Consider the following 12,894-nt stretch of genomic DNA (forward strand, 5'->3'; position numbering starts at 1 on the left):
TTGAAGCTGATTTTTTTTAATTGCACAATTTTCTTTTGCAAGTCTGAAACAGCTTGAGGGGTTTTATGCTGGTATCAGTTTGGTGAAACATTAAACTCTCGAACTCCTTTAAAAAACAAGCATGAATCATAAGTAAAACACACACGCTTTGTATTGATCTGATCCAGATGTCTACACACACACACATGCTGGCAGGATTTTATGGGATTTAGCGCTGTTGCTGTAGATTTTGTCAAGCAGGGAGCATTTATTCCCCTCGTCCAGTTACTCATTATCATCATTATCCTAATCGATGGCGCACACAGTGTGTTCTTGGTTCAGGTGGGCTGGTTGGTTCCTCCTTAGTGAGAAGTTTTAAAGGGATAGTTCACCCAAAAATGAAAGTTTTGTCATTATTTAAGTCGTTACAAACCAGTATAAATGTCTTTGATTTGCTGAACTCAAAGGAAGACATTTGTAAGCAAGCAAGAAACAGGAGAACAATTGGCTTCCATAGTAGGAAAGAAAAATACTATGTAAGTCAGTGGTGCTCAAAAATTGTTTGTTTACAAACATTGCTCAAAATATATTCCTTTGTGTTCAACAGAACAAAGAAATGTATACAGGTTTGTAACAACTTAAGGGTGATTAAATAAGTGCATTTTTTGGTGACCTAGAGTAGCCCTTTAAGGGGTTTGTAAGAAAAACAAATAGCATATAAGAAAAGAAAGGGAAGGTGAAAATCAAGTTTTAAATGAATATTTGTCTGTGTGATATTGTAATAAGAAGAACCATGTGCAAATTTATCAAGTCAAAACTGCAGCTTTCTATTTCATACAGATTTTGTAACCGATCACATTGGCTTAGTTTACATGCACAAAATTTTGTTAGTCCAACCGAATTTATTCTGCTTGTAGTAGTATTACGACAATATAGTTTATATGTACCCTAAATATTGCAGTCGGATTAAAATGTTCTTTTACATGTGCATTCTATATAATCCGAACCAAACAGGGTTGCCAGATTTGCGTAGCAAAACCAGCCCAATCAACATTCAAAACTAGCCCAAAAGCATTAAGCAGTATTCAAAACCCACATACCAATAACTAATCAACAAAATCCTTCAATGTTTTTCCTGCAGTGCACAGGAAAAGTTCACGCTTTATAGTTGGAGAAAGTTGTTTTCAGATATAGGCAAAGAAAACACACTTTTCAAAAGGCAAATTGCTATTTCTATTGCTTTTTGTATTGTTATGAAAAGTAAGTACACATGAACGCTGCAGAATATGTGACCCCTATACCCTAATAATGCTTTTTGCCATTGCCTGGCTAATGCATGTTTGTGTGACAAGAGTCATGTGATACATACATAAGAGGTAAATATATCACACGCAAACTTAAGCACAATTCTTAAGTGCATGTGTATAAGGTATTTTTGCATCCGATTAAGAAAATACTACGATTTATGCGTTTACATGCCTACTTTTCAAATTTGCAACCTTAATCGTATTTATTAAAGAGCACCTATTGTCCGATTCACGTTTTTACATTTCCTTTGGTGTGTAAGTGTGTATTAGTACATGTTAATCATACACTGTAAACCCAGATAAGTTCTACTAACTCCAAAAAATTGAGGCAATTGATTGCCGCTATTTTTCTAAGTTTGCCAACTTAAAAGTTTTGAGTACTGACAACTTCAATTCAAATCAAAAAATTTTATTTATCTAAACTTAGATAAAGTCTTATATAAATTAAATTATATAATTTATGTAACTTAAATTGCAGTAGTAGTTTTACTTAAATATTTTGTGGCAACTGATTGCCTTGTTTTTCTTAAGTTTCCTGTACTCAAATATCTACATTTTACAACTTAACAGAACACTGTAAAACCCGACAAGTTCAGAGTACTCAAAATATTAAAGTAAACTAACTACCTTTTAATTTTGTTCACAAATCACAGAAATATATCATGTGACTCATAAAAATTTGATACCAGTGAAAGTGTGTTGAGATTTAACTCAGTGCTGACTTTCACATAGGTATTATTTATATGATAAAGCAACACATGATTGACCTAAAGCCTAAGCACAGGCACTACACTTCTGAACAATGGTAAGCACAAATAAAAAAAGCAAACTTTTCTAAATCTCCAACATAAATAAATGTTTAACACTACTGAGTCTTTTTGTTTACTAAAAACCACATAAAATATCACTTAATTTAAAAAAAATGCTCTAGTTTTGCGGGCTCATGCAAAGCATGCTGGGAACTGAACCTCCTCAACCAATGGTGTTGATTTAACTTTAAAATGAAGTAAATTTGCAGTGACAGACTCACAGGCAAATTTAACTCATCACAACCACCAAAAGTTTGTAATTATTTGCATCGAAGAGCAAATTCATCCGTTTAAAACCTGCTAAAGTGCCCTTTCAATGATGAAGTCACTTTTTGGTAAAAAACGCCACTAGAGGGCTTTTGACTTAAAATATTTTATTACGGTTGAATCTACTTTCAAGTTCCCTAAACGCTTTACCTTTGGTGTAGTTGTAAAAACTCAAAAAAATATTTACTGTTAACTTAAATCTATGATAGATGTTGAATGAACTCAAAAATAATAGTTAGCTAAACTTTTTGGCACATTTTGAGTACCATGTACTTTCTATTATCAGTTAGTTTTACTGTTTGGTTTTACAGTGTATGCAAAAGGTACAAACCCCAAAGTTAACGATGACACGAGTTATCATCTCCAACATAAATCTCTTTTCTTGGACTACAACAAACACACGGATTGTAGGCAACAGTTAACTTCCTGGGATTGGTCATCTATACAAGACCAACATTATCATAATTCCTCCCGCTACGGACTCACAGCCTGTAAGATAACTTCCGTTAGCAACCGACAGAGGTGTAAAGAGTAGCTGAAAGCCATACTTGAGTAAAAGTACAAATTCCTTACTGTAAAAATTACTCCACTACAAGTTACAAGTCACCAATTTAAATACGACTTGAGTAAAAGTATTAAAGTAACCCAATTTAAAAGTACTCAAGTATTTTTACTCGTACTGAATGTTGGCTCAAAGATGCACTAGTCCTCAACACAAAGAGACATTGTAGGTCTGGGCAGTGAAAACTAAGAAAGTTTATTTATGAGGTTTTATTTCCTAATATAGAAAAGAAATCAAACACCTCAAAATTTTGACCTGGCAGAACAAACACAGATTAAACATAGTCATAGTCTTCTTTTGACTAAAATTTTATTTAGTTTTAGTCATATTTTTGTCATCTGAATTGATTTAGTTTTTTGTCTAATTTTATTCATCTAAATGCCATAAGATTTTAGTCTAGAAATCTAAATTACATTTAATTTAAACCCATTTAATTTTAGTCTAGTGTCATTGTGTACTTGAATGTGCCATGCTGAAAAATATATAGCCTAACTTTGTGATATAAATATATGGTAACAATTTACAGTGGGGTTCATTGGTTAATATTAGTTAGCTACATTGGTTAACATGAACTGATAATGAGCTGCACTTATACAGCATTTATTCATCTTTGTTAATATTAATTTCAACAATTACTAATACTTTATTAAAATCTTGTTAACATTAGTTAATGCACTCTGAACTAACATGAACAAACAATTAAAGCTTACATTTTTATTAACTAACATTAACAAAGATGAATAAATGATGTAAAAAATGTATTGCTGATGGTTTGTTCAAGTTGGTTAATACATTAACTACTGTTAACCAATGAACCTTGTTGTAAAGTGTTACCAAATATTCTTATATAGGCCTATCCTAAAAAAGATATAATTTTTATATTTAGAAAATTCCAGTAAACTAAAATTACACCAACAGAAATATGATAATGCATATTAAAAACGTGAAGTTGTTCATTTGAAAGATTAATTGAAAACACATGTAGTACGTAACACCACTCTCTCACATTAAGTGCACTACATTTCTTCCGTCATGCATCCCTCTTTACAGTAAATACATTACAGCATACTTGATTAAATGTGAGGACAGTAAAATTGTACACTTATTATCAATCTTATAATGTACTTAAGTTACTCGGGCAATCAGTACAGGACCTCGCTGGTTTATTTTGGCTTATATAGTAAGTTATATCAAGTTATGTACCAGCTCAGGTTAGCTGATAAGGTAGCATCAGAGTATATAAACATTTGTGCTTGCCTTTGAGTTGCGGGATGACCCTCCTGCAATCGCGCATCACTTTTGTTTTGATTGTAGCATCACATGTTTAAAAAATGGTCCCTTGACTGAAGCAAATGTGATATGCATCCATATGTTTGCTCTTTATCTCTTCTCTCAGACCAGACGCGAACTTTTCTCTACAGTTTATGACATACGCAGCACGCAGATGTCCCGCTACGGTGGCTCAATGCAAGCCATTCAGCGTTTGACATCAAAGTACCGCGAGACCAGACTTCTCCATATGCATTTGATTCGCTCTCGCAGTACTTTGATTTCATACGGTTGCTCTGCGCAGAGCCAAATGAAGTCCCTCAGTTGTGTGTGTGCGTGTAACCTCGCGACCACAGATTCTATCCATCATCACCCTCTGACACTTTCGTCTCGTTTTTATTTGACGAATAAACAATGTAGCGAGTAACGTTAAGTGTCATTTCAAATGTAGTGGAGTAAAGAGTACAAATACCCAATCAAAAATGTAATTGAGTAGAGAGTAAAAGTTGCCTATATTTTTGATACTCAGTACCAGTACAAAGTAGCCCAAAAAATACTTAAGTACAGTAACGAAGTACATTTACTTGAGTACTTTACACCTCTGGCAACCGAATCTTTCAAACATTGTATGGAGCGTCACATTTCCTGCTGTTGTCAGAGGTATTCAGGCCAATCACAACGTACAGATTAGCTGGCCAATCAGGGACACAACGTTTTTCAAATTTGTGCGTTTCAGGAAGAGTGTGAAATCTGGAGCTACAAAAATTTACAGTATGTGGAAAATAATTAGTTTTTTTAACATAAACCACGCAAACACATTGTATTATACCAAATACATAAAATAACTTTGTTTTTTAGCAATGAAATAGGTGTACTTTAAGGTTATTTTTGAGCGTCATGCTAATGGTCTAATCAGATTCAATGAATTATGCTAAGCTATGCTAAAAGTGGTACCGCCAGACCCGGAGATCAGCTGAATGGATTCCAAAATGGTAAAAATCAAATGTTTAACTCTAGGGGAGCTGGAAAATGAGGATATATTTTTTTTAAAGTTGTGTGTCCTTATAAGATACTGCATGCGCAAAGTTTAATGTCCTGAAGTACTACAGCTGTTCTCTCCATTACATGAAGTGATAATGCCAATACAGTGAAAGTTTTAGATGGCTGAGTGTGTTGATCTTGACTGAACTGTTTTTTTTGTCATTCCACCCTCGTTTCTTGCCCGCACTGACCCTTTTATCAAGACTGAATGAGATCTGGGGCGGCGATTTAGCACAAACGTGTCAAGCGTATTTGTATCTTTTATGTATTTGATAAAATCATGGCAATTAGAGCTATGATGCAAAATCACCCACACACTTGCTCTGTCTCTTGGTTAGATTTGATTATAAAGATGATAAATTGATTTTAAACATCACATAAAGACTTGGTTATATATGTTACTGTAATATTATTGGTGTTGTGTTTGCTCCTTAGATCATCAGAAGCTGGAACGAGAAGCTCGAATTTGTCGCCTGCTGAAACATCCCAATATTGGTGAGATTGCATTATTGCATTGCTTTTTATTTTTCTATTTTGACTCTTTTAAGGAATTATTCTCATACATGTTAATGATGTTGTTCAATAAATTCCTGTTTCTCTTTTTAATCTTGTTTTAGTTCGCCTGCATGACAGTATATCAGAGGAGGGCTTCCACTACCTACTATTCGATTTGTAAGTTGCCATCAGAATGTTTCTTTATTTCACATCATTCCCATTATTGAAAATTATTCATCCCTCTGGAGCTTTTTATTAGAATGTAGCTTTTTGTACATTCAATGCACAAATTTGGATAGCTTGACTTGAACGCTCTATGGACCAATCAGCATCCAGAGCCGAACTACTTGTTTCAAATTATTACGCACTGAAACATTCAATGCCTACCACAAAACCGACCCCGACTGAGAGCCTTCTTTGAGAATCTTAAAAAGCTTCCTTTCAGTTTTTCACAGTTCTGTATTCCTTCAGTTTTTTGCATCGGATTCTCATCTCCATGGAAACTGAGCCATGCGGTGTAGAGCAGGAATTTCGTTTGAGTTAGCAAATAGCCAATATGAACTTTCTGCATTTCAGGGTGACTGGAGGTGAGCTGTTCGAAGACATTGTTGCCAGAGAATACTACAGCGAGGCCGATGCCAGGTAACAACTGTTGCTTAAAATATCTCTTCCCCCTCTGTTTCTCTTTTCTTTTTTATTTTGCGCCTCTCTTCTGCCCTTTCTGTTCCTCTCTCATTTGCCTTAGCCTGTTGCACAGGCCGTCACGTGTCGCACATACACGTTCAGTGTTGGCGTGTTTTGCATTTGGAGATGCTTGTCAGAACAGCATCTTCCAAAGTGCAACACGTATCTTGCGCATTATCATGCACACACACTAGGTTGAAATGTGACCTTTGAGCTAAAAGATGGCATGACAAAACTTGGTTTGAGGAAATGAACTGAATTCTGTTCTGGTGCCCTAGAACAGTTCCAGAATGTTCATGTTGTGTCTTTTGTCTATCTGTTTCTAGATCTCTTTCTTCCTCTGATCTGTCTTTTTTCTTTCATCACACGCAGCGACACTCTCTTCTCTCACATACGCAAGCACCTGCGCACACAGAAGCTAGACGATGCTGAATTAGTGAGGATATGATAGTTTCCATATTCAATTAAATTTGGTCCTTACAAATACTTGCACAAGCGCATATAAACTGTGTTTGAGTGCCTGTTTGTGTGATTGTTACCAGGATTTATACTGTAGTATCTAGTTGAAGGTCTTAGTCCTGGGAATTATCCCTTTGGACTGACTTCCTCTACGTTTTGTGGGCGGGTGTTACACAAAGTCATTCATTTCGAAAATTCTTTGTGGGGTTTTGATGCCATGCTTGTGCTGTGGGTATTGTTAGTGTGGAGAGGTTTGGCTTAGTGGTTTTTAAAGGAAAACACCACAGTTTTTCAATATTTTACTATGTTCTTACCTCAACTTAGACGAGTTAATACATACCTATTTTTTATCAATGCGTGCACTTAATCTTTGTACAGTGCATTGTGAATGTGTTAGCATGTAGCCTAGCCCCATTCATTCCTTAGGATCCAAACAGGGGTGAATTTAGAAGCAACCAAAAGAAAAAGAAAGAAAGAAAGAAAGAACACATTCACAAAGTGCTTTACAAAGATTAAAAGTGCATGCATTGATTTTGGGAATTTAGCTTATTCACCGTATCCCCCAAAGTGCTGTAACTCTGTCTAACGCACCCCCCGCTAGCTTAGCACAAAGTCTGGAAGTAAATGGCTCCAGCTAGCAAACTGCTCCCAATAGGTGACAAAATAACACGAACATTTTCCTATTTATGTGTTGTGATTTGGAAAATGTTTGCGTTATTTTGTCACTTATTGGGAGCAGATTGCTAGCTGGAGCCATTCACTTCCAGACTTTGTGCTAAGCTAAGCTAGCGGGGGCTGCGTCAGACAGAGTTACAGAACGCACAGAGATGAGAAAGGTATGTATGGACTTATCTAACTCTGGGGGATACGGTGAATAAGCTAAATTCCCAAAATATGGGTGTGTTCCTTTAACTCATCTACATGTAAGTTGAGGTAAGAAGTAGAACATAGTAAAATATTGAAAAACAGTGGTGTTTCCTTTAAAGTCTGGCTGGGAAACTACAAGAGTCTAAAACCTGATGGGAATCGGGAAAGATTCTGTTACCTGTATATTATGACAAACTCAATATATATATATAAAGCAACTTCACAGTAAAATCAAGCTGGCACAATTTCTCATTTGCTGTACCTATGTTGAAATGTTTGGGTGCTTTATTGAGTTAAAGTGAGTCATGTACTGTTATTGTCTTGAGTGGGTTAAGACCTAATAAACCTGAGCTCACAGTACTGATCTATCACCACCATGCCAGTTGAGCAATGTGGCCTTGTGCCCATATTCCAGCTGTTAGTTACTGTTTTGTGCTGTAGCTGAGTGTCTGCTAAAGGGCAGTTTACACTTATAGAGTGTACTTGCATGATGCTTTTACACCGTAATTGCACCCTTTTAGAATGGGTGTGTATTAAGCACAACATGACCTGTTAAGATGTTTCCTCCCTAAAAACTACCTGTGTGTTTGATGTTGCAAAATACCAGCTTTTAAAGTTATACATGTATTTTTGTGCTATTATTATTATTGGAAGTACTGGCTTTAAAGTTGTGTTATAATAAATGGATACGATATCATGGCTTCAAGGTACAGTAGATTTGTGATGCAGTAGGACGTTTAGGACTTTAGCATTTATATCTTCAAATCATAATTTTAGAGCAGATGTAAATTATTATAGACTCATAGATCGGTGAGGGTAATGATAATGAATGAAGCTATACAGGTAGTGAGGACTTTGGATATCTTCACAAGTCGATTTTTGGCTGATAATTGGCTTTGTTTTGCACTTTGCCAATTTGCCGGAATTTGTGCGTGAATTCACACACATACCGTAAAGATCCTGTAAAGGCATGTGACAAATGTAAAGTCCTGCACTTGGTAGGCTTTTTCCACAGCGTCTAAAGTTTGCTAATTATCTGCGATTTCTCTCTCGAGAAACCACGCGCATGCATTTTCATTTATGACGCTATCATAAGGAGTGCGTGATGCGCTGTTTTGTCATGCTGATAAATGATCTCAGCTTCAGCACGGATAGTGACAAGTTCCCTGATCTCTGCTTCAGTCAAGTTTGCCGACATTTCTCGGCATGAAATCTTTGTTTAAATCCCTTTGTCAAATACCTAAACCATAACTTCTGGTTGCGATGGCACGCAAATCTCTTACGGAATTGTTTCTGTGTCTTGTTCACACAGAATACTTTACGTGATTGCAGTGATTCTAAGTCCTCCAAGAATATTTCCAGGACGTGTTTGTGTTCACACTGAAGTTTCTCTGCCAATTTTATGGAATTTTCTGGGACCAAAGTGCTATGTGGATGGGGTTAAAGTGTTACGAGGGTGTTGCTATGCGGCTGCTACCGGACTGTTTACACAAAAAGCTAAAATTGAAATCATTTACTTTATGCGTACACTGTTAAAAAGTTGGTTCAACTTGAAAGTTACCTGGTTGGCTTAAAGTTTTAAAGGAACAGTATGTAAGAAATGTATATCAATTAATCATAAAATGGCCCTGATATGTCACTAGACATTAAGAATTTATTTTCATTTCAAATATTTATATCACTGACATCAGTGGCCTGGCAAGGATATTGTCATTTAAAAAGTGGAGTTGCAGCCCTCAAATTATTTTTATGTTGTCATTTTGCGTATTGGCCACTAGTTGTGTGATTGCAGTACCAGTTTTAGCCACAAGGTTTGTGATTGCAATACCAGTTTTGGCCACAATCCTACATACTGTTCCTTTAAGTTAATTTAACAGAAAATATGAGTTGAATTTTTTGGCGTTAACTAATATTTTTGGGTTGAATTAACTCAATATTTTAAGGCAACTAGTTAACTTACTTATTTTAACCAAGTTGAACAAACAAATCTTTTTTTAAAGTGTATGCATGTATGCAGTGTTTTCGTAGCGAAAAGCGCAAAAGAAAAAAACTTCAATTTTTAGTTCATCGTTGTCAAGTAAACGTGCCCTAAGATGTTCTGAAAGATTGCTGTGAGATTGCTAGCATGTTGCAAGAGGTTAATAGTTGGTTGCTTACTGCCCAAAGAGCTAACTTAACTGAAAAAAATGATTCATTCAATTTACTTATTTAATTCAATTTACATTTAAACATTTAAAATTAGAAAGGCAAAACAAAACAAAAAACTTTTGTTTAAATGTAGCTTAAATAAATTGATTGCAACCACTTACCTTAAAAAATTTGAGTAAATTGATGAATCATTTTTTTTTCAGTGTTGCACGACTCTTATAATCTGGTTTCCAGATATGTATGGCCCATCTGTCAATAAAGTCCATGACCCTCTGTCAGGTGTAAATCTGACCGCTTAGAAGAGTCTAACCTCTCATATGTAATAAAAATTTCTTGGAATATTGGCATCAGCCATTGACAATTCATCATGTGACATAGAAATTGTCTGATGCATGTGTCTTATGTAGAAATGCAGAGAAACATCTCGGGCTCCTTTCCTAGTTCATGCTGATCTCCTGCAGACCTGTTTCCAGCCACCTGCTGTCTGTCCCTCCTCCACAGGCTTCTCACATTTCTCCCTCTCTCTCTTTCTCCCTCTATTCTTTCCATCTCTGTTGTTCTCTCTTTCACTTTCCACGTTTCTCTCCTCGTGAAGCCTTGCAGTCGTGCTTTGCCCCCTGCCTCCTCAGAGAGGAAAAACTAGGCCTGCAATTAACACACATAATTAGGGCTTCATCTTTCTTCCCTCCCCTTCTCCACCTGTCTGTCTCTCTTTCTATCTCTTTCTCAGATATTTCACCCATCTCTCACTCTCTTTCTCTCTCTCTCTCTCTCTCCTCTCGTTGCTTAACTGATGCCGTGTTGTGGCTCTTGTTGTTGGAAGCGTTTCAGAAGCAGTGCATGACACTTTTGTAAATGAAAACTGTCCCGAGCTTTAGCGTTTAGTGAAAGTTCTTCAATTCTTCTGGTCATTAATGTTAGATGAATTCAGGTTGTGCTGTGGTTTCAGGTAGATTAGGTAGGTTTATCAACATAGGTAGATTTATTTGTGTATTTTTGGATTTGGTTTACCTTGTAAAAATACATGTGAGGAATAAATGATGGAATAAAATGGAATTTTGAGATTTTTACTCTATTGCTGCATCCGAAATCTGAAGTACCTACTTTTTTAACATTAAAACAGTCAGGTGTAAATCTGTGTGAATAAATTTCTGATGTACTGCATGTGACGTTTTCGTTGTCATTTGAATCATGTGTCCTTTGACCTATGATGTAATCGTGACCATAATTTAAGTATGCGTTGTTTAACATGTAAAATTAATCTGATAGGGAACACTGTGCCGTACACAGCTTAAGCCTTGTTTATGGTCGCGCTTTGGTCCGCAACGCAAGCCTCCGCGGATCGCGCGCACGCGTCTCACCAAACTGACGAGGCGTTTATAGTTGACGCGCTCGCTGTTGCACTATTATACTAGTCGTCCGCTGGAACAACCCTGGTGCTTTTAACATTAGAGTTTGATATATATAAATATGAGAACATGAATAAAACAACAATATTTTAAATATGTCTTTATTAAACATTATCATTTCATTAATGTTTTTACTTAACAAACAGTACAGACATCTTAAGGTTTGTATTTTATTCCTCGTCCAGTAGTTCTTTCAATACAAATATAAGCCAAACATTCTGAATCATGTAAAAGAATTTGTATTTTAAACTGCAAAGTTTCCATACTTTACTTCCAGAGTGTCAGATAAATATATTGTTTTGCTTGGATTGATCAAAGAGATACGTCACAGGCTTGCCTGCTCGGACAGAATCGCCTCAAGTTCGGTCATTTTCGGATGCGGAGCCGCGCGGAAAGTTACAAAAAATGCCGTGCACAGCGCCACGCGAAATGGGGTCTCGTGCACCCAACGCGTGCGACCGCCCACTCTGCGTTGACGTCGTTTTTGCCGCGCGCACCAACGCGCCCGTGCGGACGCATCGAGTATAAACATAGGTTTAGACTCTCAGGATTCCATTATGCATATGATGATTTATAGCAGTTATAAAACTGTAATCTTGTTGTTAGTTACCTGAACCGGGTGACTCCGATTCAGTTTTTTAGATTAAGAATTTTACCTTCAAATTCTTCCCTTTATCCACTTCGGTGAAATTGTCCAAAACAAGTTGTTTTTATAAATCTCCAAGGAAAATGGAATAGCCAAAACGATTTGTTCGCCTCACAATTTTGATGTTTCTGACCGAATTACGATATAAAAAACTGTAAACAATAGTTCACTACAGGACACCGAGCACCCCTGAGTGTCAAAGTATATAGGAGCTGTCCCACTTTTAATTTGGGAATGTTGTTTAGACAAAAAAAATATGGAATTTCAGCCGTTTCATAAGAGGTTAAATCCCAAGAAGTACCTAAATCACGTATTGTATGTGAAAAGTTTCTAAACACATTAGAAATGTATTGCTGATGTACATTACAAAGACTGTGAACTCTGTAGTACTAAATTGTGACCTAAAATCATGACCCGATGACACTCTTGAGCTACAGAGCATGGCCCCGCTCCTAACACAGGGTTCCCACGGGTCCTTGAAATCCTTGAAAGTTTGTGAATCTGGGGGGAAAATTCAAGACCCTAGGAAGTTTTTGAAAATATACACACATAGATCCAGGTCATTGAAAGTGCTTGAATCTATTTTATGCAAGAAGTTTTCTGGAAAAAAATCCATATTATTCCCTGTGTAGTGTAGGATAATATCATAAAAATTCTAGACTTTTTAAGCACACGTGCTAAACTGTTAGCTTTAAATGCTTATATCTTCTATATGCAAATGTTGATTCATACCAAAATGCTTTTTTGCACAGTTGTGTTTGACAAATGAAAACGTCTTGAGTTACGTATGTAACTGTTTTTCCCTGAGAAGGGAACGAGACACTGCGTCTCCCTTGCCATACTTCCTGCGTCCCTGTTACGCCATCTTTGGCAATATTTCAGATAGCGATATACTTCCTGACTCCCGCGTCACGCTGTCTTTGTCGTTAAGCCTCACCATTGGTTGAATTTG

General features: G+C 36.4%; 1 protein-coding gene across 50 annotated transcripts in view; it reads left to right on the plus strand.

Annotated features, from left to right (window-relative positions):
- Positions 1-12,894, plus strand: part of camk2b1 (calcium/calmodulin-dependent protein kinase (CaM kinase) II beta 1) — an 87,014-nt gene that overhangs the window by 14,709 nt on the left and 59,411 nt on the right. For 49 of the 50 annotated variants that reach the window (XM_065250639.2, XM_065250648.2, XM_065250655.2 and 46 more), the window contains exons 3-5: positions 5,670-5,729; positions 5,852-5,906; positions 6,306-6,371. In XM_065250639.2, coding sequence (XP_065106711.2) covers positions 5,670-5,729; positions 5,852-5,906; positions 6,306-6,371 — 181 coding nt within the window. Of the gene's footprint in view, positions 1-5,669; positions 5,730-5,851; positions 5,907-6,305; positions 6,372-12,894 lie in introns of those variants that run through there. The other variant, XM_065250669.2, reaches the window with a different exon arrangement.

This window comes from Paramisgurnus dabryanus, chromosome 5 (assembly GCF_030506205.2).
Source record: "Paramisgurnus dabryanus chromosome 5, PD_genome_1.1, whole genome shotgun sequence".
In the NCBI taxonomy this organism is placed as follows: domain Eukaryota; kingdom Metazoa; phylum Chordata; class Actinopteri; order Cypriniformes; family Cobitidae; genus Paramisgurnus; species Paramisgurnus dabryanus.